Below are 27143 nucleotides of genomic sequence, written 5' to 3' on the forward strand. Positions count from 1 at the left end.
CAAAATTTGTTTGGGCTTGTCTGCTTTCTCTTCTTGTGTCTCAAGTAGGTGTCCTGGGTCCACTTTTTAACTTAGCCAGCCCAGAAGGTCTGGGTTTATCTTTAAGCTAAGTCACTACAAAATGCATTATTCATTTTTTTACGTTTCAGTAAAGGTGAGAAATGCTAAAATTATTTTGCTGTCTAGGGGTTAGAGAAAAGGGAGGTGCTAATGATGAGCACGAATTCCAAAATCTCTTGCTAAAGTAAACTGCAAGTGGAAAATAAAATGAGTGGTTTGGAGAAAGAAAAGTTTATTCTTGTGGTTCTATACTGTGACAATGCTTCTTGTCCCTCTGGAAATTATGTAAAATAAACCCATGATTTTTACCACTGGAATGATATGGCACAAATTCAGGGTTTCAGGATCATGATGGCAACTTTTAAATTTTCTGCCTCTACTAGACTGATTTCTCTTTTTAATAAAAAAGAAATTAACAAAAAACAAGGAAGAAAGGCTGTTAGACTATTACCAGGCATGCAGTTAGTGTCTCCAAGGAAGATATGGGAGTTTGTGTCTGACACCTCCTACAAACTGTGAATCTGAATTTCCTCAAGACCTGTATTACAGGCATTTCTTTAATAAATGGAGAAATACATGGAAAGAAATTACAATGTCTTTCACTCAAACCTTGCTTAAAAGTTACACAAGACTGGTCTGTCCTCTTTCATGCATGCCAGGGCTACAGTCTTTCTTTATCTAAATGTCTTCTGGGTGCTAATTCAGGACTCCCAACAATAAGTGATTTTTGTGCTCAGATTTATTGAACTTGTCTTATCTGTACACTATAATGGCTGTAAATAAGATGTCAGTATTTTTGTGCTCAGGTCACTTGGGCTGATCATTAGGAATTTATTAGGAATTTTTCACACTAAGAGTATTTTCAGCTGACTTGTTGCATTATTAAATAGGACTCTTGTCATAAAAACGAGCAAATAGCTGAAAAGACGAGGTCACTCATGTTGACCTCAGACCTGTCACTGAGCAAGGATGTGACTTGTTTATTTGAATGTAAAATGAAAGGATAGAAACCAGAGTTTGGTGTAGATTTTAATTCCTCTCAACACCAAATATGTATTTCAAACATATTTTTCATACACGTTGTTCACCAAACAATTCAATTTTTTTCAAGTTAATTCAAGAAAAGTGCTGACATTCTCAAGCCTCTGTTTTGCTCTTTTACCTGAAATTAGGCCAAAGATAAGTATAATTTCTTGGGTAAACATCTTGTCTACATTTCCTCCTCATTTGAGATGGGATTGGATTTTCCCCCACAGTGCTAGAGGATCTGCCCTGACAGGTGACTTTTTGCAGGTCATCTGATAACCTTATCAGCAGAGGCAGAACTTTTGAGCTGGGGCATAATTTTCTCTCTCAGGTGACAAGTCACTGTTCAGCCTGGAGCACAGACTTAGCTGTAATTTTCCTTCTTCCCTCCCTTCTTGCTGCTGCAAGTAGCTCTTGCTTTTGCTTTTGATTTGGATTTTTTAGGAAATACACGAGCATAACTTGCTTGTTTTAGACATTCCTGCTTGAATTGGAACACCCCAAAAGTGATAAGTGTGCTGAAAAATGCAGTACTGTCTGCTTAAAAACAAGTCAGTACTTCCCTGTCTGAACAGATGTTCTTGCTCAATAGGCACATGATACTTTTCTTCCTGAAACCTGGTTTTCTACAGTTATGTTCGTAAGTATTTGTCTATGGCAGTAACATAGTGTGCTGTTATACCCGCAGAGGTATTTTGACCCCATAGTGTTACACTGAAATTCACAGTAAAATGGTTTAAATCAATTCTTGTGGTGCTTCATGACACTTCATAGTAGCTAAAAAGTTGTTCCTATTGTTTTTGTCAATCACATTCTTCTTTTAGTTGATACTGGCTTTTATTTTCTTGTCTTTGGCATTTGTACAGTTTCTTCCCAACATCTATCTGATTAAAATATGGCAGCGCTTCATCATCACTGTCATTTGAATAACTTTTAACTCTTAGCCAAACTATTTAAAACACTCTATCAAACAGCATAAAACAAGATTCTCAAAACTTAAATGCTGACTTTTGAGACAGTCAAAGAAGTAACGCCTTGATGGCACCAGGTACTGAGGAAAAAAAACTTAAACATATACTTTCTTTTTAAGAGTTTACAGAAATTTGAGTTAGTTGCTGGATCAGGTGACAAAGTGCTTTCTGCTGTGAGCAATCACAACCTATACTCAGCAGCATCAATAAGTAGTTTGATTAATGAAAGTAGGTGGCTTCTGTACCAAAAATAGTAAATCCCACCTTGTATAGGCTGTATTAAATGCATTTGAAGAGTCTGTATCAGAGCAATGATTTTCTTGATTGCTTAAAATCTTCTGAACAACCTTGGGGTTGAATAGCATGCAAAACTGGTGTACCTACATTTCTGTATTTGCTGTGTGTACCAGTCCTCTAATGACTGGAGGAATATAACTGTCCAATATATGTATGTGTGTATATATATATATACACAGCTGTCTCATAGTGCAGAACTTCCCCAATGTGGGTCAGCTTTGAAAAGTTCATTAATAATAACACATTAGGAATTGTGTTCTCTGGTTTAATGTAACTTTAAAAAAGTCCCAGCTATAAAAGTAAGCAAACCATGCAGGCACAACTGATCTCAAATACAGCAACACTGAAAACTGATTATGGCCCAGAAAATTAAACTTCACAAATTCTTACTGGGTTAAATGATACTTACACAGTTTTCACTGGATTCAAATGGATGTAACTGATGACAATGTACAGCTTGTTTGCACACCATGGCATAAAAGGAAATCACTTTAAAATCATTGAACTGATGCAGTTAATTGCAATAAATTATTTTAAAGAATCACTCTTATTTCCTTCATTTTCATTTAAATTTTAAAAAAGACATTAACAGTTATATTCACTTCTAAATGTGTCCACATCAGGGGTGGGTTTGCAGCAATTTAAAGTAATTAATTTCTAAGCCAATTTAGATGCATCACTAATCAAATTCTGTGAGACCAGCTTGATACCAATGTATGAATAATACAGAATTCTGCTTACCCTACCTAGAGTTTATTAAGTATTCAGAAAACCACTGGGAGTAAAAACCAGTAGAAACTTGTTTTGTTGCTAACATCAGCAGCAAACAAAGAAGGTATATTTCCAGATTAAGGAAGAGGGAACATTTTTTATAATTTTAGATAAAAATAGGGTACTTAAAAGTATTTTATGTTTCAGAACTTATATGTCATAAAAATCACCATGGTGAGGGAACATTTTTTATAGACATTTTTTTTTATACAGAAATTACACGTTGAAATGTCAATACCCCAGCCAAGTGTTGCCTTCTGAAAGTTAGCTGCAGTGAAGAGCTTAAAAGAAAATCCTTGCCATAATGTTGAAAAGAGTGATGCAACATAAATACCTAGCTAACTTAAACACTACATGATCAGATTACTCAGAGATAACTGGCTTGCTTTAGTCTCCTCTAGGTTCACAGGCTGGGTTTTGAGATTCAGGGATTCAGAAGGGGAGAAGCCTAATTATTCTCTAGTCCAACCTCCTGTGACAAGAACTATACAATTTCAACTTGCAATTTCTCAATCAAATTTGTGACAAGCTTCTCCTAAAATGACTGACTGCTAAACTTGCTTTATCATCAGTCTGCCACCATAGAAGGATGAGATATTGGCAGCAGAGGCTCAGGAAGGACAAAATGCAGGTCTTCTTAACAAACTGTGAAGGAGGGCACATCACACAGTACTTGCTTCAGTAAAGAACAGGAGATCTTTGCTTACATGTGGGCTTGGTTCTGACCACACCTCTGCCTTGATGTATCTCCATGTTTGATAGGGTTTAAGCCTCCTGGCTCCTCAGATGTTAACTATTCCTTCTGCAACTGAAGGAAGAGCATATATACAAGAGTATATTAATGTGTCCACACCAGTTGTTACTACTATTACACGGTAATTTCAAGAAGTAACACCTGCGGTGACATGCCCCAACACAGTGGGAAGTGTGGGCTCCACTATGGCACACTCACTTCTGGCATGTTGAAAGAGCTACTGATATAGTCTGGAAATCAGGTTTTATATTCACAGTTTGGGTGAGGTTTTCAAGAATCCAGATCCAATTTAGAAATGTAAACAAGAAACAGGTTTTCAAATTGTTAGCACCAGGAACTTGCAATGTGCAATTGTAGACAAAGTCTTTACATTCATCATTCGTTAGGCAAAAAAATAAGTGATGAGTTTTCCAGAACATGCTCAAATTTGAAATTTTTTAAGTACATCTAACTACAGTGACTAGGTACTTGCAGAGAGTTCAACCCCCTGTGTTTCTGAAAATCTGGGGTTTGGTTCTTGCACCGTGTTTTCATTTAAAGATCTGTTTACATATATGTGTCTGTATTCGGTTAGCACAACTCCACATTAAAAAAAACCCCGCCCATTTTGTTTTATCAACGTTACTGCCAAGGGGAAAAGATGCAAATTATGGAATTAGAGAGTGCTGCAGGAACACATAACAAAGTATTCTATCAAAGTGCCAGTGAAGTTGCTTCCTGGAAAATATATGGGAAAAGAGTTTGATTTCATTAAGCTGAATATTATTACATTTATTTACTGTTGCACATTCTTGATCTAAGAGGGATAAACTACCATATATCACAACATTTCTTTTGTTTTCCGTAAATGCCTTTTACAAAATTAAAGTACTGATATTCAGAAAGCTTATTAATTTCTAACCATGGTGATTTTTATGACATATAAGTTCTGAAACATAAAATACTTTTAAGTACCCTATTTTTATCTAAAATTATAATGTTTCATGTTTTCCATTACTGCTCCAATATGCGGGAAATAGAGTTTTGATAAAGTGCAAAAAGCATTTGAATGGTTTGCAGGACTTATTTTAAGCAACAGATCAAGCAGTGTTTTTTCTCAGAAAAAAATGCTGTACATGTGAAAAGAGATGGTAAATAATTCACGAGCTAACTAAAAAAGACCATTCTGCTGTACTGGTTTTTTTTTCTTTTCCTTCAGCATGTTTCACTGCATGTAGAGGTTGATATTCTGTGTCAGAGACCTTCTACCATGACTGTATTAAAGCAGTTTGAATCTTCAAATCAATGGAGAGAATCTGTCCTGAACAGACTCACATCCTTATCCTTGCAGATCTTAGGGGTGTTTTTCCAGATGCTTTGTTGGTAGTCAAAGTTTAGGGGAAGACCAAAACAGTTTCTCTTATGACTTCCTCAGCCTGACTGAACTTCAGCAGGTATATATGATACCTGTGTGCATATAGCTATAGATAGAGCCAAGTGCTAATTGCTTGACACCAGCAAAGTTCACAAGTTTGGGGAGTTAAGTATTACAAGCCATCAGTGATCCACTCTGGGTGATAATTTTCAGTTTAATGTGAAATCTTTTTTCCAGAGATTCAGCTGTTTATAGACTCCTGACTTCTGGGCCACAGGAGTTGAATTGCTTAAGTTCTGTGCTGGTAATGTACTGGTCATTTCTGTAGACAGAGAAGTTCAGCAGCAGCTGTGTAGTACAAGGAATGAAGTGAGTCTCCTAGGAAGCCTACATGCCCTGGATTTTGTCTGTGCATCCATAATTTGTGATAATATCCTAGTGATAAACTGCATTTAGCAGATACCTTTGGCTGTCTCACCTGTTCTCTGCACAATAATTCAGCTTCCCTGGGATAGCAATTAAGCTTCTGACTGGCATCAGCAGCTTCCAGCAGAAGAAATTAAAAGGAGAAAAAAATCTGCTGGAGAAATATTCACCTGTCATCCACTGGGTATGCACATGCAGATTTTCCAACTCAATTCATCTGAGATGCAGGATGAGCCATATTTAGTCTCACCTTCAGGAGATCCTTCACTGTATCCAGCTGGGAAGCTGGAGGCACCCTACTTGCAAACAAAAATGTCCAGATTTATGAAAAGGTCACCAGCAATGGCTTTAAACCACCGAGTATGTGGGATATTAAATCTGTGGTGCTATTGCATGCCGTAAAAATAGTTTCAATACTTTGTATAAATTTCTGCAGGATTTTAGTTTTATCTTTTGCCTGTTTCCTAAGCCAGTGAAGCTTAGGCTTTCTTCAAATAAGTTATCAGCTTGGCGGTGAGGGAGGTCTGGAAAAAGCATGGCCTTGGCAGAATTCCTGATGGTGTGGTATCTAGATTTCAGTAGTTCTCATTTGGGATAATGACATCCATAACTCACTGTGGTATTATTCCCTTGGGCAGTTTAAAACTTCTTATAAAAATCTTTGCTTCAGTTTTGTAATAGTAAATTTCTACATCCTCAGAAGCCATCTGCTTAGTTTTTTATTAAGATAATGCATACCCTGTTTTCATACCAATTTTTTGCATGTAAAAATAACAATACAGGATCTGAAACCCTACTTTCAAGCATTCCCCCCAAATCTCAAAAAGATAAGCAAATAACTGTATGATTTGAGTCTAACAAGCCAAATCAAACACTGCACCTCTAAACTCAGGGGCTGCAGTACTGAAACTGAGGTCTGCTGATACCTGCCTCTATCCATGTCTTGTGTGGCACTTGTGTGAGGTGCAAGGGCACCACTGCTAACACACCCATATAACAGACAGTAAATCAGAAGACTGAGGTCCATCTGTGCAGCATGGCAGAATTCCTGCTTTTTATCCTAATACTTGTGTGCAAGTTAGAATCACAGACTCCTAGAATGGTTTGGGTTGAAAGCAATCTTAAAGATCATCTCATTCCAAGCCCCCTGCCATGGGCAGGGATGCCACCCACTAGACCAGGTAACTCCAGCCTGCCCTTGAGCACTTCCAGGGATGGTGCATCCACAGCTTCTCTGGGCAACCTCCAGTGCCTCAACACCCTTTGAGGAAATTTCTTCTTAGCATCTAATTTAACCTTGCCCTCTTTCAGTTACCACTGCCCTTTGTCCCGTCACTATCTGCCCATATAAAAAGTCCTTCTCCCTTCTTCTTATAAGGCCCCTTAAGATACTGGAAGGCCACAGTGAGACCTTCCTGGAGCCTTCTCCAGGCTAAACAACCCCAGTGCTCTGAGCCTGTCTTCACAGGAGAGGTGCTTCAACCAACTGATCATCTTCATGGCCCTCCTCTAGACCCTCTCCAACAGGTCCAAATCTTTCTTGTGCTGAGAAAGTTGTGTCCTTTGTTGGTCCTTTCAAACTGTGGAGTTCATGCTTCTTCTCAGAAGAAATGGCTATTATGTTACTTAATTTTAAATTTGCACATTCATTTAATCTTCTTAACCAAGTTTATGTGAGACTGCCAAGTTAGAAAGATATTACTGATGTGTCTCATCACTTAAACTGTTCAAAGCACCACATGAATTTGATCCCTTCACAAATACTAATCTGCCTTGGGGTTCTCCTGAGCACCCATTCACTCAGTTAAAAATTTGTGTTTGCATGCTGATGTTTGTTCCCGAGGGCTCATCTCCCCTAGTGAGCATGTTTAAACAACTGAAGTACTCTTACAATGAAACATTCAAATTCAAGCCTTTATTATTATGCAATCTGGGATTATTTTTTTTTTATCATTAGACTTCCTTCTGAACTGGGTGGTTGACACTCCCTGTTCCAAATTCCTGTCTCATGAGCTAGTTGTTTGGAAATACTGGCTAGGAAGACAAAAAACATAGCTTTTTTTTTTTTTTAATTAATCTGGAGAAAGTGTTTTTTTTTCACTAGGTATTTGGGATTAAACTGTAACCTGAAGGCAGTCCATAGAAATAGGGTAAAGATCAAAAGGAAAAGGAGAGCATAACTTGGAGGACTGATTTACTGGAAACAGTAGGACTTATTCGAAGTGCTTTGGCTGTCTGAGGATACTTGTGCATGACTTAACTAGTTTCTGGATTAAACCTTGCATATGCCCTAGGAGAGGAATGTGTACCTGCTTCAGCAGCATGTGCTCTGTGGAGAATACTGTGGAAACTAGTCTGTGTTATGTCAAACTGAGCGTTCTTAGGCACTTTCACTATTCAGAAAAAGATCTTTTTGATTAACTCCGTATCTAAACAATTTTAATGATTCACGAGACTACTTTGACTTGACTCTCCAGTCTGATCGGTTTCCGTACAGAACTTCACTCCTTGATCTATGTCCAAGAACATATTTATCAGGGAAATTACACAGCCCTTTAAATTCACTTCCTTATGTGATTTAAACTAGCTTTCATGTGCAAAACCCATTGAAAGTTCCCTGTGTGTGAAGTGAGGATTTCTCCAAATTTTTCACGTGTCCTGTGATCCTGTAGTCGTTTCCCTCTGAGTCCTCCTGCCGGGCAGTCTGTGCTGCAGGAAAGCGGGAGAGATGAGTTTCCTCCTCTGCCCGCAGGGGCAAAACGCGGCATGGATGTGCTCTCCCTGCACCGACTGAAAGCTCAGGCTCTCCTGGCTGGACAAGAAGAGCGCCAGGGGTTTGACAATTTTTGGGGGGAAGGACTCGTTTCGTTTTTCGAGCAGCTTAGCATTCAAAATACCGTGGCCACTTAAACAGCCGCAGATCCTTCAGGTTGCCCTGACACAAGCTGCCAGGTACTTGAGAGCACACGGGGAAGAACTGCTGCACCGAATGCCTTTCATTGTTGTGCCTCAGCGGCTCGGAGGGCTCGGCCAGCCCCGACACTGAGAGCAGCTGCCTCCGACAGCGGCGGCGGCCGCGGCATTGTTTTGTTGTCGTTTCTGCAGGGGAGCGGCAGGAGCTTACATCATTTCCAGTAATGAAGTGCCTGGGGTTCTTTTATGACTTGCACACTCTGCTTCTCTGGAGCTGTACAGTATGTGCTGCGTGACTCCAGGAAACCGAGGATTTGTTTTGAATTGCTAAAAGAACGTTTTGCTATTTCTCTTTACAATTTCACCGTATGACTTGTCAATTCTCTCCCCCTCTTAAGAATAACTTCAGATCTAATTAGCTGAGTGCAAACATCTTTCACTGCAGTGTGGATTATACTCCTCATTGAGTACATTTACCAACAGAATGAAAGACAGCTTAATCAGGCAATTCTGTATTTGTATTGCTGTGTCCAGAGAGCATGGTAGCTGTCAATAGACAGTTGCTATTGACTTTCTTTCTAGTGGGGGATGCCCAGTGATGTAGGGACCTGTCTTGTTAAGGCTTGCTCTTTGGTTCTGATGCTCTCCCTCCTACCTAAGACCCCTTTTCAAGTGTATTTCATTATCATTTCCCTCTCTGCTATGTAAGAAAAATGATGCTTATGTGCCGTGCTGGGATGGACTGAAGGTGCTGGCATGTCCCCAGTAGTTCCGCAGTGACCTTGCCTAGCATATTTCAAATGGTGCAATTTCTACTTTGCTGAATTTCAAAGTAGTGTTGTTCACGAACCTCTATTAGACAAATTTTGCACCTTTTTTTCCCAAAGGGTTACCTGGATATATTCGTGTGTGTGTGCTTTGAATTCCTCTGTGCTGAATTTCAGTTTGCATTTCCACAACTTGGAGAACATTCTCCAGACCATGAACCACCTGGGGTGTTTCTGGGGTATCCTGATCCAAGCAGTAGCCTCCACAATTCTCCATGAGTCCTGGAGTCCATGATTGTGCTGCAGCAACAGCAGCTGATTTACCTGCATGTCCTGCCACAACAAATGCTTTTTGACAGCAAAAATCAAAACCGATGAAGAATAGCACGACATTCATAATTCCCTTTGTAAAACTGTCACCCTATCTGTTAGTTCCAGATACAGATCTTGTCATGAGCACTTTATAAAACACCTTTAACCCCTATTAACTATTCACTTCCCCAGAGTTAAAATTTGACAAGTCCATTTTTAGCCATCTCTTCTCTCAGAGATGCCGTGGTTTCTGTTTGAGTCTTCAGAAGTGAATCATAGTTTCAAAACCCTCACTACCTGAAACACTCTTTTTTCCATTAGCATTCAGAAACGTGTTTAACATGGGTTCAGACACGTTATCAGAAACTTATACTAGAATCCTTTAAAAAAATCCCGTGTGATTTCATGCCCTGGAAACACCTTTTACAATGTAGCTATTGCTACAGCTATGGGGAGATATGAGGCATATGGATGTGAGCTAGTCAAATTAATACCATAATGGCTTCTGGCTCAGCAAGCAGATACAGTGCAAACAGAGAGCAGAACAGCTGTAGTAGAGTTACCTTTTATGTGGGTGGCATAGACGTCTGCCAATTAAAATGATCTTATGAATCATTTCTTGCCATATGATTACTGTTAATAAGAATTTATGTTAACAAGTTTGTGTCTGAACTTTGCACAGGTTCATGCCTGCATTTATTTTGTTAAAAAATAGAGCATATCATGGTTGTTTTTTGTTCTTAATGGACTTTCTTTCCTCCCTTGAAAGCATTCCAGGACTTCAGTAATGCAGAGCTGCCAACTAACCCTTAAAGGAAGATGTTTTTATCTCCATGTAGTGCTTTGTGTATGTAATTCTGTGTATACAGTACAATAGTTTTAACCTGGGAACCTAAAGCTGAGCTTCTAACTCCATATAGCGGCACTTACAAAGGGAACATGGCCTTCAAAATATGAACTTTTGTTAAAGTTTTTGTTATTGCAAACATTTATACTTACACTTTCCCACTGACTGACAGGTTTTAGCTATTGACTTCATTGACACTAACACCCTGTGTGTAAAATCAAGTGATTTTTTTTCCAGAACTAATGTTATATTTATGGTGAGAAATTATGTTATATTTATGGTGAGAAATGGCAAAATGGTCTATAAATATGTCCTCAGCAACTTACAAAGCATTTCAAAGTATGTGAGAAGTCTGTGCAACAAGTGAGACATTTTATAGAAAGAAATACACAAGTCCAAGCATGGTGAGTGTTAACAGACTTTGATAGCAGGTGGTTTGGGAATCTCTCTCTCATTAGAAAAATGTAGTGTGAAATTCTGCATACAGTAGGACAGGGTAGAGGGACAAAACAATTGCAATAAAACTGCTTGAAGTACAATTTAGCAAGGATAAGTGGCTGGAGACTTATCATCCTCATGAATCTTGTTTGGGAGCCATAAGCAGAACAAATGTTTTGGTGGAAGGACTTGTTCCCATGGGGCTTAGAACAGTTAGTAGAAAATCTACTGAGGAAAAACAAACCTAAAAAGACTTAAGGAAGAACTTAGCAAATAGATATTTTCTCCCCCTATTTGCCCTACTGGCAATTCTGCCACTCAGGTAGGAGGAATAGAAGACACTGGCAGGCAAGGAATTTCTATAGCTCTTAAATTGAAGCTTTTGGGGGCTCTTTGGCCAACAGCCTCCTCCTCTCCTCTGCTCTGTCCATGCTTACTGATGCTTTGATATCACATTTGCATCCATTTTACCTGCAGCATCAATAAAACAAGAACTCTCCTATGTTTTTTTCCAGTGTCATCCTGCATTACCACCTACAAGAAGACACCACCTCCAGTCCCACCGAGAACTACCACCAAACCATTTATTTCCATCACAGCCCAGAGCAGCACGGAGTCTGCCCAAGATGCATACATGGATGGGCATGGACAGAGGGGAGATATCATCAGTCAGTCTGGACTTAGCAACTCCACGGAAAGCCTGGACAGTATGAAGGCACTGACAGCTGCTATTGAAGCTGCCAATGCACAGATCCATGGCCCTGCAAGCCAACATGTAGGGAACAATACTGCCACTGTCACCACCACCACAACCATTGCCACTGTTGCAGTAGAAGATAGGAAGAAGGATCACTTCAAGAAAAACAGATGCTTATCTATTGGAATACAGGTACAGTACATGATATGGATTATATGCCTGCCATTGCTTTGGATTTCTACGTCTGTTTTACTGCTCATTATACAATGTTTTGTGTATTTTTCTTCTTGTCCTGACAGGTACCTATGTAGAACTTGCATCAGCATAATCATTCTGCATGGTACTAATGATGTTTTCCTAATTTATCACAAATACATCAGATGCAAGGATTTGTTTGAGTCTCCGTGCTGCTTGTTATTCAGCTCTGTTAAATTACACACATGAGCACTAATCTATGAATCATACCACAGCGGGGGTCAGAAAGGCATGAATTAAATCATTGAAAGGGAATGTGTAAAACAATGATTTACATTACACTATCACCAAAAAAATATTTTCATCCAGCCGCACTGAATTAATTGTCGCTGCTTATTCATGCATTTCATAATGACTGGTAGCCACTTGAATGAGGCAGCATTGTTTCTATCTCAGCCTCAAGAGCAGAAGATAAGTTCCTTCTGATTTGCCCTTGTTAAAGGGAATTACATTTTGTTACCTCTAGTGGAATGAAACAAGAAAACTAACCCTGCCAAAGTTCATTTCGTTTTACAGAAGGACAAGAGTAAATAAACGAGACCCATATAATCTGCTGTCTTAATTAATCTTTCCCACCTACCTACCTCCCCCCCCAAAAAAAAAATGCTGTGCATAGAACTCACAACTATCTGCTTGCAGGATTAGCTTTTGAAACAAAGTACTTGAACTTAAAATCAACTGAGAATCAACACAGGTTTTGCCAGAAGATGAATCCCAAACAAATAGAATAGCAATCCACAGCTTATCAGCCTTCACAAGAAGACACGATTTTTTTTTCTTGCAGAAAGTGGTTGTAAGCACAGCATTGTGTGCCTGGACAGGCTTATCTGATTAGTAAAGCCTAAGAATTTACCATGAAATCTCTGTATCAGTCTGCCGAGATAGATGAGAGGTGCTGTGCTGAAGTATGCCATCCCAGGGGTAGCTGCTGGAGAAGCTGAGACTTCTCTTTCACTTCATCTTGGAATGGCAATAATAACTATTGCCTCTGGGTTCAGTTCACTGCCTTTGTTGTAGACTTTCACTGCTTCACAGCTGTTTGTTTTGGGTATGTTCTTAAAGAAGGGCTGATGTTCAGTATTAAAAGCAGGAGCAAGATCCAGGTGGGACAGGGACAGAGGAAAGCTCTTCTGTTACTTATTCCCATTCCCAGCCAAGCCTAAAGTGTCATTTTATTATTGTAATCCCTTATTTCACCAATCAAAGAAACTGAGATCCCTTAGCAGACAAAGATAGTGGGTGCGAGGCAATAATTTCCATGTTTGCAGAAGCCAAAATGAACAATGGTAATGTGAATCCTGGTTCTTGAGAGACCATCTCCCTGCTATCTCTTCCTAAGGTAGTGTTGCAAGTAACAAATGCTGCTTTAGAAAGGTATAGAGGCCTCAGTTTCCTGAGATCTGAGGAAAATAGAGCTCCAAATGCTCTTCAAGCCTTTGACAATCTCCCTCTTAAACTTTGAAGTTTGCAGATGACCAATATAAATCACATGAAATAATCATGAAAGCTGGGGACGGTACGTGAGGGTCTGCCAAGGCGGGGTTTGTGCACAAACCAGTGGAGATGCCTGAAGCTGGGATGACATGAAGTGAAACCTTCAGCAGTGATACAGCCTTACAGGATTCCTGCCTGTGCATGGTGGCACCCTCACAGCTGTGCACATCAATGAGATTTTTAGAGTCAGACAGGCTTCACAGATAAAAGAAAACTACTTGACTAGTCTGCTGTCTGATCCATTTTGCAGCATCGTTGCACAAGCAGTCATGCTAGTACAGCTGAAGGGGTAGTGTGGGAGTAGAAATACCTTAAGATAGCTGTCGATGCCAGAAATTGCTTCTCTTACAAGCAACTGCCCTAAAGGAGGTAGGTACACTGTCAGTCCTCTGACTGGCAGTATAGAGTCAGTCTCTCTCCACAGAATAAGGGGAGCTTAGTTCAGACTTAGTCTGAACTCAGACTAAGTATACACCTTAATGATAGTTTGACTCATCTCTGTAGAGCAGGGCAAGCTGCATTAGCCACGGGCATATTCTTTGTTTTCTTTCTCCTCTGTCAAATAAACCTAGTGTGCACTTCTGATGAACCTAGTGTGCCCTCTACACCCCTCAGTCACTCTCAGGACACTGCAAGCCTTTGCTGTAGATCTGCTGAGCAAACAAGGAAAGTTAAGCAAAGAAAAGCCCTTCCATCAAAAGGTTGCTTCACTCTGTCAGTTATAGGATTTAAGGCGTGTTTATCTCCCCAGAACCCTCAGTATCAGGGAAGTACCTCACCCCACAGAACAGCTTCAGTAACTCCCATTCCTCATTGAGCACTTTTCCTGCATAGGCTGGTCAAGTGGCTCTCAGCAAGAAGTTGCTGGTGGAACAGCCACCAGCTACAGCTGGAGATTTTGCACACCCATGGGCAGTTAGAGTTTACAGGTCACTTCATGACACTGCTATTGCCCAAAAATTCTGTCTGCTGGAAAATGTTTTTCTTGTATGACTATCCATGTTATATATAGCATTGGGAATTAACAACTACACTGATTGGACCCAGAATATTGTGATTTTGCTCAAAGACACACCTGTGGTTAAATTTTAACTTTATACCGCTGGTACAAACCTCCTCATGGAGATGTGGTATAAAGTTCCAGCCTGTGCTCCTGGGGACCACCTGTGTGTATGATGAAGCAGTAAAGAAAATGCATCTAAGACTCTTATCTGCTTTCTTTAAATCTTATCTCTGCAGTGCTCTGATTTGAGACACTAACATTAAACAAAATAAACACATAATTCTGACATGAATTCACATATACATGCACATACAGATAGAAGGTAAAATCAAACAAATGGTGGAGCACAGTACCTGAAGTTACAGCTGCTGAGATGTGCTCTGACAAATGTGAGCATCCAGCCTCCATAAAATACTGGATAAAATCCATCCGCATGTTGCAGACTGAATATTGTCTTTCCAGAAATGCTTTACAGATTAGCAAGAATAATGAATATTCACTAATAACATCAGAAATGAACACACCACAGACAAACTATCTGACTAGATGAAGAAACTCATGGTACAAGCTCTATGTGCAGACACTTAGTAGTTAAGGAGGACAGAAACTGCAAGTAGCTGGGTGATATCTCTGCTAAAATACATTCTAATTACCTGTCGTGCTTTGGTTTTTTTAAGGTTGATGGTGCTGAAGAATCTACCATACCAGGTGACAATAAAGTAACCAGTAAGTTCCAGTCCATTGGAGTTCAAGTAGAGGAGGAGAAGTGGTGAGTAAAAGTTAATCCTGTTTTTTCTAAAGTAAATAATTATGCCGCAACTAATTTTTAAGAGCCCTAGTTCCTGCACACATGACCACATAAACCTGCTTCCTGGATGAACTGTTAGATCACCCAGCTGAAAAGCTGAGTCTTGCAAATGTTGTAGCTCTTATTTTTCAGAGAAGATTTTTCAGGACCAGTGAGAGAAATGGAAGAGAATTGCCACATATTTTGAGGGCTAATATATTACAGGTAATCTCTTTTCCCCCAGAAAATCTACCTAAAAACTGTTGCAGCTGGAGTATTAGTCTCGGGATGGCTGCAGCAGCATAGAACTGATGAGGAAAAGTTTACCTTGTTTTTCAGCAGAATAATTTCAGCCACATGTGACAGAGCACTGGCAGAGCCGAACTGAATGCTTTTACTCAGGTATCTCACCCAGACATCTCTTCATTACAATTGCTTCCTTGCAAAAAATTGTTGAGATTACAAAGCAAGCCTGTAAAACTCTGTTCTCCCTACAATCTGCAGTATACCCTGAATTAGAAAACAAATATACTTCAAGAAAAAAAAATTTAAAAGAAAAAATAAGCTAGAGCAGCTGTCTTTAAGGCTCATGTTTTTTTCTGATGACAAATTTGCAGTTACATTGCAGGGCAGCATAACTGTGCGTAGCACTTGGGAGACACATAAAATTTTTGAGTGCTTGACCACAACTGCAAATCTTACTTCCTTCCCAAAATTGGATTCAGTGGCTGAAGAAAAGCCAGACTCTCCCCTTGCCTCTGAGAGTGCTGGCCTGCCCAGTGTTGCTGTGACTCCAAGTACCCACCCAAGTCTTTATTCTCTTTTCTCAGGCTGCTTGGGCACAGTGTGGCTTTTGAATGCCAGAGCCACTTTCTTGATAACTCTCAGTACCCTCCTGTGTCACAGGCAAAGCTTCGGTGCAGTAGGACTTGTCAGTGAGGGAAGAGTTATCCATGCAATCTCTCCAGAGAAAACCTGGGTGCAGCAAATCTGAGCTGACAAAATTCAGGCCCTCTCTCCTTCTCTGGCCTGCTGACTGCAAGAGCTGGTGGAGATGTCCATTTTCACACCTGTTTTTTCCTACCTGTGATAAAAATACTCAAAAATAGCATGTTATCTACACCATTTTCGAGTCAACCAAATCTGCCTGTAAAGTAGCAGAGCATTTTCCTGTGGTTTTGAAAGGCTAAAGTGATTTCAGAAAAAAGAAATGTGATTTTGCAATGACCCTGCTAGGCTGTTACCAAGTTCCTCATTAACCTGCTAAAACATCTCTCGCTGGCAGACATTTCTTTATGTGTTAGACCTTAGCCCCATTTACCCACAACTCTTCCAGCAGTAGATAAATGAGCACATTAGAATAGATGCTGAAGGATCATTTCACTTCAGCCTGAGCACAAAGGAAATAACTACCCCAAAAGCCCAACCCTCCCCCTCCCCGCAAAGAAAGGAAGAAATGGCTGTTTGTAAATACCTTACTTCCAAAGTCCTCTTTCTACTGCAGTTTTTATTGCTCCAGAGAAAAAGGTAAGATTTGCCTGTGAGAGTCTGCCCTGAGCAAGCAATATTTCTGCATTACTTACTGACAGCTGTGTTTGGGGGTTTCCTTGCTGATAAAGTTGAGGTTGCTGCTGTTTGGAGCAGACCAGCAAGCAGCAATCTATCATGGACTTTCAGAAGTAAACTGGCTGATAAAGGACAGCCCCTAGTCCTTAGAAAATGAGTGCACTCAAGACACAAAGGGCTTATCATCACAGTTGGGCACTCATACTCTTTTTTTTTTTTTCCCCTAACACAGCAGAGCACAATGTATTGATTATCTGTTACAGGAATAGAATTATAAATATAGTACATTCTTCACTGCCCCTGCACCATAACATCTGCAAAGCCTAAGAAAAGCCCTTTTTACCTGAATCTTTGAGAAGTTAATGTTTTTAAAAATATTCCAGACTTCAGAAATACTAAATAAATATAAAATGAGAAGAATGACACAGCAGAAAGGATAAATACAGTAAATTGATCATGTTTCCTTGACAGTTGAAGCTATTAAGTACACTGTTACAAAACAAGAAAGCTCTTTGCCTGATGCACCAAAAGCCTACCACAACTTTCAGTCCTCTTCTTGGCTTCCTGCTCTTTCCTTCCCCTTTCCCTCACCTCATGCGATTGTCATTCTCACTCTTGGGAGTCTTACCTCCTCATGTCCTTTTAAATATTCCTGCTTCTCTGTTTGCACCAAGTAAGCAAAACATTTTGCCTCCATTTCTTGATCTAAGTAATTCAAAAACAGAGCATCTTCAGAGGACAGCTCTCTCTCTTCAGTCTTCCATCTCAACTCAGACCTTTCACTGGCCCTTCACTCTCTGTAACGTGGGCCTCCTGCCAAGACAAATGCCTCAGTCTGCCTTCTCCTCTTGAACTGAAAGAATAAATGTGCTTCCTGCTACCTGACCACATAACAACTGGATGCATTGCTGGTATTCATCTTATCCTCAGTTCTTCATGCTGCCTGCTCTCAATAATCTTTTTCATACCCATTCACTACCTGCAGCTCTGTGATTTCTAACATTTATAAAATACCTCTGTCCAGTCATTCTCTTGGAGAGAAATTGATACGCATTTCTTTCAAGCTCATGATCTTACTGCTGTTAGTCTTTTATCTCTCACCTGACCTTCCCCATGATGCTGACAACACCCTAACCAAAATGTTCTTCCCCTTTTCCTTCCAGGGCAGTTTTGAAATGTGTACCTAATGAAACTGATCCATGCAATCTCAGGGCACTTCAATTTTTGTCCATTTCTGTTTGTCCTTTCTCTCTACCTGTAACTTCTTCTTGACCTCAAGGGACCACCCTCCTCACTTACAGAAGATAACTGAGTTGTTAGAAGTCAACCAGTTCTACTGAAGCAGAAGAAAAAGAAATAATATATTCTGCCAGAACAATTAGCATGCATTCTTTGTGAACAAGGGATTTTCAGTCCCACAGCTCTGTAATCAGTTTTAGCCTCTCTTGCAATTTATCTTGTCTGCCACAAGATCTCCTCCTATTATGCCGTCACCCCAAAAATTGCCACACTCATTGTTCTAGGTGTACTATCAGCTGGTAATTGTACTTGATTTGCCATCACAAGAATTTTTGAATACTGAAACAATGGAGTAAGAACACTGCCATGGGAGACTGCATTAGACAGATGGTCCTTCTCCGGTTTCTGGTTTCTGCGGCACCGAGAAAGGTGCCCCCATATCTTGATACACAAAAGTGCGTCTTACCACAAGATCTTGATACACAAAGTATGTCCTACCACAGCACACCTCTTGATATGGTATAAAGGGGAATAGTTTGAAATAACCATGTGGTAACATAAAGCAAACAATCAAACAAAAATCCTGTGCTGTCTCTTCCAGAAAAAAACCCTCACACCTTTGGATTTTGTTACTATATAAAGCCATATTTTTCTGTTTTATTCATGTAGGTTTTTGGGTTTGGTTACTTACTGTCCAACAAAAAATACTCAGGTTTTAGTGTCTTCCCTATCCAATAGGCCAATCCTACAGTCTAACTCAAACTTCTCAACTCTGCACTCTTTAAGACTTTCAAGTCTGTATTTTGGGTAAGCTAAGCAGGAAGCACATGATGTGATGCTTGGGGGATGTTCTGTGCAGGGCTAAGAGTTGGACTTGATGGTCCTTGTGGGTCTCTTCCAACTCAGAATATTCTGTGATTCCATGAACTACTTGCATGACTTTTCTCAGCAGCATTTTCTGGCTATCTATGTTCTCCATGGTGGAAGCCACTCCTGTGAGAAATTCTGAAGGTCATAGATGCCCCACCCCTGGAAACATTCAAAGTCAGGCTGGACGTGGCTTGGACAACCTGATGTAGTTGAAGATGTGCCTGCTCATTTCAGGGAGGTTGGACTAGGTGACCTTTAAACGTCCCTTGCAACCCAGACCAGTTCCTCTGGCCAGTCCCACCCTGGTGGAACTCATTCCCCACACCCGTGCATGTTTGGAGGAGGAACTGCTGCTCTGGTCAACAAAAGGCAAAGCAGGCTCTGGCTCTGGCAGGGCCAATCTCCTTCCCTGGCTGCAGCTGCCCATGATCCAAGGAAACCCTTACAGCCCTGGTGGCTCCCAGACAGCTGGTGGGCTGCTGCAGGCCTAGCCTTGGCAGAAGGGGCCATAAATTTCTGATCACACCCTGCCGGTTGGCAATAGATTCCCTGCCCCAGACTGAGCCCTGGAGGGAGGCTGAGTGCTCCAGCCAGCATGTCTGCTCTGCAATGCAAAGGCCAAGAGTTGGTAAAAAACAACAAAACAAATAAACCAACCAGCTTAAAACAGTGTGGTGAACAAAGATGAGCTGCTGTAAGGAATGGGGTTGGGGCGGGAATATTGTTTCTGCCATTAGAAGACATGGTACCATATCTGCTAACTCCTTCCACAGTTTTTTTTTGTTCTGCTGACAGCAGCTGCAACCTTAATAGAGAAGCCCACCACCAAGAAGGAGGACAGCCAGTGGGTAAAGAAAGGCTGAGTTTAACCTAAATGCCTGTGAGATTGACCATGCATCAGTTGGCTTGAAATCTAGATCTTTTCTGGGGTTTTGGGCTTGGAGGGTTTTTTAGAACTGAATTGTTATCTAAGTTGAATTGTAAACATGTTTTGGGAGAGAAAGCAAAAGAAGACTTAGAAGCTGAGAGCTGAATGCTAACAAGTGACCGTGCTATTGTTCAAAACACATCGTTCTGTTGTTCTCCATACTGGTTTATCCAGTCTGAGATTTCATGGCTTTCTGCACCTTAGGCCAGATATCTGCGGCAATTCTCTGAAGCTGTAATTACACCTTGTGCCTGCAGGGCGCAACTGAGTACAAAAGGGCCAAGTCTGAAAGCAGAAGAAGCAAACCTCTGTTTTGAACTTTTTTTTTTTTTTTTTAGGTAGAATGTGAATGCCTTGTAAATGTTTTATATGGTAGAAGTATCAAAAACTTTGGCATTAGCTTCAACAGCTCTCCTCTAGTATGGAGTTTTAACTGAGAGCAAAGCAAAAAATGCTCATGTGGGACACAAATGGTATTTTGTAAGAGTAAAACATCCTGGAAGTGAATGAGGAAGCTGTGTCAGAGACTAAAATTACCATCTATTATCATCTACTAATTTTATATAGATGAGTTGGAGGCATGCAGATAGTAAGTGCCTTCCTGTATTTCCATTTTATTCAAAATGCATTTCCTTGGAAATATTTTTTTAATTTTGAATTGATGCTATATTCTATTGCCAAGTTGTTTTTCTTTTGAAGACAGATAAGTTACATAATCCAGTGCCAAGAAACTGTCAAGCAAACCTGTAGTGTACTATTATATAGATTAAACAAAGGCAAAAAAAGTAGGTCATTCTATTTCATTTGTTAAGCAGAGTCTGGTTTTGGTGGCATTAGTTGATATTGCACCCAGTAAGAGTACACTCCTGAAAGACATGAAATGTAGAGCCTCCAGCAATACGTCCTCCTGTCAAGTAGACTTTGATGTTTTCACATTTGGGTTTTGGCGTACACTGAAAAGCCAGGGTGTGAACTGAAAATACAAGTGGTCATCTGAAACAGAAGACTGTCAGAGTCTAGGGCACTGAAGAAAGCAGAAGCTGGCTGTGACATGGAGGTAGGGACATGGAGAAGAGCAAGCCTGGACTAAGGCATTTGCTCTTCTCACCAGTGCTGTGGAAGGTGTGGAAAAGTACACTGTGTACTAGTGCCTTGGCTTTCAGTGAACCCTGACTAAATGACTAAAAAGAAATCCTCAGACAGCATGCCTGTGTGGGCATACATATTTTGTGTGTGTGTGTGTGTGTGTGTGTGCATGCATGCATGCACTTCAGTGCAGATAAGGGATTTGTAAGGTAGTCAAATTAAAGCAATTTCTAAAAAACTAACATGGATTGGACAAATAGATTTCCGCTATAATGCCAGCCTAGTGTTAGTGTCTTTCTAATCACTAATAGTATAAGAGCTTTTCTCTGCCAGGGCCCATAGCAGATACTTAGGAAAAGTGTAAAGGAGTGTGTGTAAAGGACAAAGGCTGTGAACTAAGTACTGCTTCTCCCAGTAGACATTCCCAATTTAGTATTCTGCTGTTCAGGGACTTCCTAAGCCGGTATAACATCTGTGTAATGGCTCTTCCTGCAAATTTTATCAGGTTCTCTTTGAACCTATTTTTACCTTTGGTTTTTCCAAGATTCTGTGGCAATTTAATTACACATTGTGTGAAGAAGTTCTTCCTTTCACTAGATGTAGATCTTTAGACTTCTAAGCTGCCTTCCTCCCCACCGTCATTGCACTCTGAGAAATGGTGAAACATCCCCTAGACAGGAGTTCATAGATCTCTCATAGTCCTCCTAAGCCATCTGTTTTCTAAACGTTTTCTCCTATGGAAGTGATTCCACCTCCCCAGCGACCCTCGTCCTCCCTTTCTAACTTTTTCTGCTGTATCAATCTGTAACAAAATGCTTTCCTCTACTTCCCAAAGGATAAATACTACCAAGCTGAAGAATTCTGCTCACTCTTTATTTTTCAGTTTGCTGGTGCATATCATGCACAACTACAGTGTCACAACCATGACTTTTGTATCACTTAACAAAGCCTGTTTCAAAAAAACTGCAAGCAGCAAGCACTAAGTTAAAATGTTTGTGATTATTAAAATGATATGTACAGAATCTATTATTAAAGTTTTCCTGGGATGGGTATGCCTGAGAAGTTAATTTGAGCTTCCCTCTGCAGAGGAATTTTTTTTTTTTTTTAATTGGAGGGCTTTTCTCAACTCATGTTTTGCTTTGCTCTAGTCCTCTCAAAGCCCCAGATCAACAGCCATTAATTTCCTCTATCAGCAGGACCTATTACAATTCTCCTTGAAGTCTGCTGCAGTCCTCCTGAGCTATGTGGATGCACCAGGTATATAGGACATTAAATTCTCCCTCAGCATCCTTCCATCTGCTCCCTCACCAACTGCAGACTAAATACACTTGAAGAAATTATGCTATTAGTTGTACTTGTCTAACTGGCTATTGCTCTTCAGCGGAAGGTGGAATATAAACGAAAGGAAGTGAAATGGTGCCCAGCATCCTGCTCCACCATCTTTTCAGCATTTTCACTGCTGCTTGAGCTCAAGCTAAAAACAGAACTGACAAGGGCAAAACAGCCAAAATATCACAGGGAAATGGGTCCTAACACTAGTTTCAAGTGTAGATGTGAGACTGGGAGCAAATTGGAGACTAATTACTAGCTGCATGAGTGCACAGACGTCCTAGACTACTAAGAAGAGGAGATGGGAATCTGTCCCTATTCAGTTAAAAACTATGTTAATTCTGAACCTTAAATATTACTGATTTAAGAAACATCTGTGTTAATTAATTTATGGTTCTATCTTCTTTTTCATCATGGGGCAAGACAGCTGTCTGCCTCACTTGTTTTCCACTTTTGCCCTCCACAATTCACTGCTGATCAAATGGGTTCTAATTACCACCCCCTGCAACAGCATTAGTTGTCTTTCACTCCTTATACTTCTCTGTGCTCCTCTTCTGTCAGCCTTTTCACCTCGGGTGCCTTGGACTGCAGAATTTGAAGTCCTGTTTACATAAAGAAAACCTATCCCAACCCAAACCCCCAAACCTCCTCTCTCCCCTGCTCTTGCCTTCACCCTCAGAGTTGTTCTCAGCCCTAAGATGCCCCAACACAGGGGAACTCTGCAAGGTGAAAGGAAGCTCCCTACAGGATAGCAGCCATCACAGTGAGGGTAACACAGACAGAGGCAGAACACTAGCTTTGGTGAAAAAGAGAAGATCAGGTTGAAACTGAAGTTTGAATGTGAAAAACAAAATGTCTGGACACTGGTAATGGGCACTAAAATTGTGAGAGATGGAAGATGTATAATTATGAAGAATAATTATGAAGAAGCAATAAAAATACTTATCTGAATTAAAAATACTTTTTTTGTATAAATGGGATGTGCAATGTTACATATGTAGTAGACTCAGTGCTGTTACTATCTTATCGATTTCACATGTATGATTTTTAAATGTGGCTTGTGAGTTTGGATGTGTAACTTCAAAGGGGTGTGAATTTTAAAAATCAAAAGATAAACCACTTCTGAAAATTGGACCCCTTTAACTTTACATTAATCAGTAAACTGAAATCCTGAGCTACTGGCACTGTTAGCGTTTCTTGGGCTGGCCTCTGGCTTTGTTAAACCACACAACAATTAGAGGTCCTTGTCTCAATAAACAGAGAGCTTGCATGGAAAAAGAGAGATGCTTGTTTGTTTGCTTGCAATGAGAAAAAAAGCTTATGCTGATCATTTCAAGAAAAAAAACATGTGAATGTAGCACTGAGAGCTGTGACTGCCAGTCTTAGGAAGAGTGGTAGAATCTTAGTAAGTCCTTCCATACTGCGTTACCTAGAGAAAATTTTCTAAACATTTTCTGTTTGTGCTCTCCAAAGCTTCCGCAGGTTTACACGATCTAATAGTGTAACAACAGCTGTGCAAGCAGACCTGGATTTCCATGAGAACTTTGAAATAATTGACCCTCAAGAGGACAATACATGTTCTGGACAAATATCAAGACAGTTCTCCCGAGATGCAAGCACCTCTACCGTTAGCATACAAGGGTCAGGAAACCATTACCATGCATGTGCAGTGGATGATGACTTTGAGACAGATTTTGATCCATCAATTTTACCTCCTCCTGACCCATGGATTGACTCTATTACTGAAGATCCTCTGGAAGCTGTTCAAAGGTCAGTGTGCCCACGAGATGGCCACTGGTTTCTGAAGCTACTTCAGGCAGAGAGAGACCGTATGGAGGGTTGGTGCCAACAGATGGAGAGAGAAGAACGTGAAAACAACTTACCTGAGGACAGTAAGTAACCATACACAGTAATATTGCAACTGCAAAGATGGATTTAATATAGGTCAAATTCACTCCAGTGAATTCTATATTGTGCCCTTTCTTACTTAGCTAATGAAGCTACAGTCATGATTCTCAGAAGGACTGTATGTATGTATATAATAATCCTTATTAAAGCTGGCAGGGAATGCAAATGCTCGGCACTTCTGAAACTCCAGTGGTATTAGCTTTTGGGATTGCATAGTTCAGCGGATAATTAGGAGAGTGTGGTTAGGGATCTTGTAGTATTAATGTTTCTTAACTCTTCTACTTGAAATCACTTCTCGTAACCTTCGAATATAGTTTTACAGATTGTAGTTCCTTGTAATTAAATTAATATTTCAGTTGCCTTTTCAGATGGTGATTGGCATAAGAGTATTTAGATGTTTCTCCCTACTGAAAGAGATTTCAGTTATGCTTCCAAGTTGTCCTCTCTCTCTCTCTTGCCCTCTCCAGCCTCCCTACATCTCCCTTCCAGTTCTCATTTGTCTCTGATCGTCCCAATAAAACAAGCTCTTCATATTGTGTGATAAAAGACCACACACATGCAAACTACATCTCAGTTGTCACCATTGTCAGCAATATTAACCCACCTGTAAGGTAATGGGACTGTCTAATAAACCTTCATTACTCAGAAGGGTTGAGGGTTGAGTTGCTCACATCTTATTCGTTCACTCTAATTAGGGCAGAAGGGCTGAACATGTGTTTCCTGGTCCAGAATTTTTTCTCCCAGTAAAAATGGAAGGGTTTTTTCCATTTATTTCTCTTACAAGGAACAGTACTATTGCTAGCTGTCAGCCTTTAGACAGAGGTAAATCTGTGAGCTTGCGAGCATGATCCTTGCTAATGAAGCTGTTTCAAATTTTAGAAGGGAGCTTCTGGGAAACACTAAGGAGCAGCTGCATATACAGAATTCATTTTTTTACAATATAGGCACACCTAAGCATATTTTCCTGGATATACAAGTAATATTTTTCCAATGCCCAAATTAGCCTCTACCAAAGCAAGGACTTCAGGTTCAGAATTGCTTCTTAAAAATTTCTAACCCTTCCTCTCAAGAAGAGAGGTGTTTGAATTATTTTGAAATGTAAAGGTTTTGATTCATGAAAGGAAAGAAATTAGCACTGGAAAAAAAATCCTTAGAAATGCATAAGCTGTTTCTGCTGGAACTTTCCATTCAACCTAGTGAATGAAAAGGTATGATCTAGGTAGTCAGTTAGACACAACTGTAAGCAACTGGAAATTGATTTATAATGGCAGGTATAAGATAACCTGAATTTTAAGATATGTAAAGGTTTTATATTTCTACAAAATTTACGTTATATATAGGCTAACAGTTTCTTCTGAAGAAAAAATATAGGAGTTTTGATGTTAAAAGTAGGTCCAGATTGCTCAAATTCTAGAATTTTTGAATCTTTTTTTTCCCTCACACCATCAATGCATTCAAAAATCTCTTTGAACCTGTATCAGAATGAAAGGGTTTCTGTTGTTTCTGTAGTACAAAGAAACACATAAACCTCATAAATGATGAGATTTTAGATTGAAAAAGAAGTGTGAATGCATAACAAATAGGAAACACACAACTTTTATAAGTCAAAGCCACAAAACCCAATTGCTTTCTCTTTGTCATAACAGCTTGGACTGGTCGTAAGGAAAACATATTCTATGATGAGGGTGGTGAGGCACTGGAGCAATGGTGCCCAGGGAAGTTGTGATGTGCCATGCCAGGAAAGGGTTCAAGGCCATGTTGGATGGAGCTTTGAGCAACCTGGTCTGGTGTAAGATATCCTTGCCCATGGCAGTTGAGCTGAAACTAGATGATTTTTAAAGGTCCTCTCTAACCCAAACTATTCTGTCATTCTATAAACTGATAACACTGGAAAAACCTATAAATATTTTATTTGTGCACCAAGGTAGTTGGTGCACAAATAAAGTAGTAGGAAAAGAACATCAAGTGACTTTTATGAGGCTGATAGATGCAGAAACTGCGTATCTACATTGAATTTTCTCTCAATGTCTTGGTGTCTTTGATATAAGGCAGTTTTAAAGGGCCCTATGAGCTATCAGGTGGAGGAGTCAGTTATGGGGAAGATAAAGGAATGGTTAGGTTGGCTATTCCCAATGCCTCCTTACAGCACATATGGCAAGTATCCTGGCACTTCTTGTGATCACTGGAAATGGCAGGAGGAAAAGGGTCACCTGGGTCTGGTAGCCGCTGTTGCAGTACTTATTCCAGTGTGACGCTGTCAGCTGCTCTGGCACGTGTCAGTTGCCTCCCACAGAGGCTGCACAGGGCTTTCTGCTGCAGCTCAGCACGTCCCACTCTACCTGGTGCCAAGGAAAAGCATATGGCCGGGGCTGCTCTGCCCGCTCAGCAGTGCCAGAAACAAAAGCCTGGTTGTTACAAACCCTGCCCCGAAAAACGTCTTTTTCAGACATCTATAAACTTTAAAGAGAGAGGGGAAAGGAGGAGAAGAGGTGTGTTTGCTTTGCTTTCCCTAATGAAATATAACCAGAGCAGGGAATGCATCCTTTGTTTCCAACCTGACATCCCCAGCATGTGTTTGGCCAGATAACAAAATAACAAGAACGTGTGATGAGCGAGGTTTTCTCGATGCCATGGCAGCTGACAGAGGGCTCATCCCCCCGGCGCTCCACGTAAAACGATCCGCGCTTCCCTCAGACAATGCGGCCCTTGTGCGGAACAGCTGTCTCGGGGAGACGGCTCGCTGCTGTTTGACAGTAGCTTGTATGTTACATAGATACGTTGGGTATTATCTAGCTGGGAATGAATCTACCAGATGGGATTGAATGTTTCTAGCTGGGAAATGGAGTCTGCTGCTCTGTATAAAAACAAGCTGTGGTTCAGCGGCTGCACGATGAAATGCCAATATAGAGAGAAATGTGGCTTCCCTTCCGCCATGAATTATTTATTGTATAGTATATTCTGGTTTTAGCTGAAATCATTTTCTGATAAAGCCGCAACATGTGTGACAGGCAGATGAACACCACTCACACTTTAAGCTAACATACT

The 27143-nt window shown here is 40.4% G+C and overlaps 1 protein-coding gene and 1 long non-coding RNA gene across 14 annotated transcripts in view; one reads left to right on the forward strand and one right to left on the reverse strand.

Moving 5' to 3' along the window:
* LOC138105009 (uncharacterized) overlaps positions 1 to 17508 on the reverse strand; it is a 43392-nt gene extending 25884 nt beyond the window's left edge. Inside the window, exon 1 of the long non-coding RNA XR_011148355.1 lies at positions 17367 to 17508. This is a non-coding gene — a long non-coding RNA (uncharacterized lncRNA). The remainder of the gene's footprint in view (positions 1 to 17366) is intronic.
* The window catches only part of DLGAP1 (DLG associated protein 1), a 254699-nt gene that overhangs the window by 215580 nt on the left and 11976 nt on the right, over positions 1 to 27143 (forward strand). For all 13 annotated transcript variants that reach the window (XM_069004530.1, XM_069004525.1, XM_069004521.1 and 10 more), the window contains 3 exons: positions 11452 to 11825; positions 15063 to 15154; positions 23664 to 24082. In XM_069004530.1, coding sequence (XP_068860631.1) covers positions 11452 to 11825; positions 15063 to 15154; positions 23664 to 24082 — 885 coding nt within the window. The remainder of the gene's footprint in view (positions 1 to 11451; positions 11826 to 15062; positions 15155 to 23663; positions 24083 to 27143) is intronic.

This window comes from Aphelocoma coerulescens, chromosome 2 (assembly GCF_041296385.1).
Source record: "Aphelocoma coerulescens isolate FSJ_1873_10779 chromosome 2, UR_Acoe_1.0, whole genome shotgun sequence".
Taxonomy (NCBI): domain Eukaryota; kingdom Metazoa; phylum Chordata; class Aves; order Passeriformes; family Corvidae; genus Aphelocoma; species Aphelocoma coerulescens.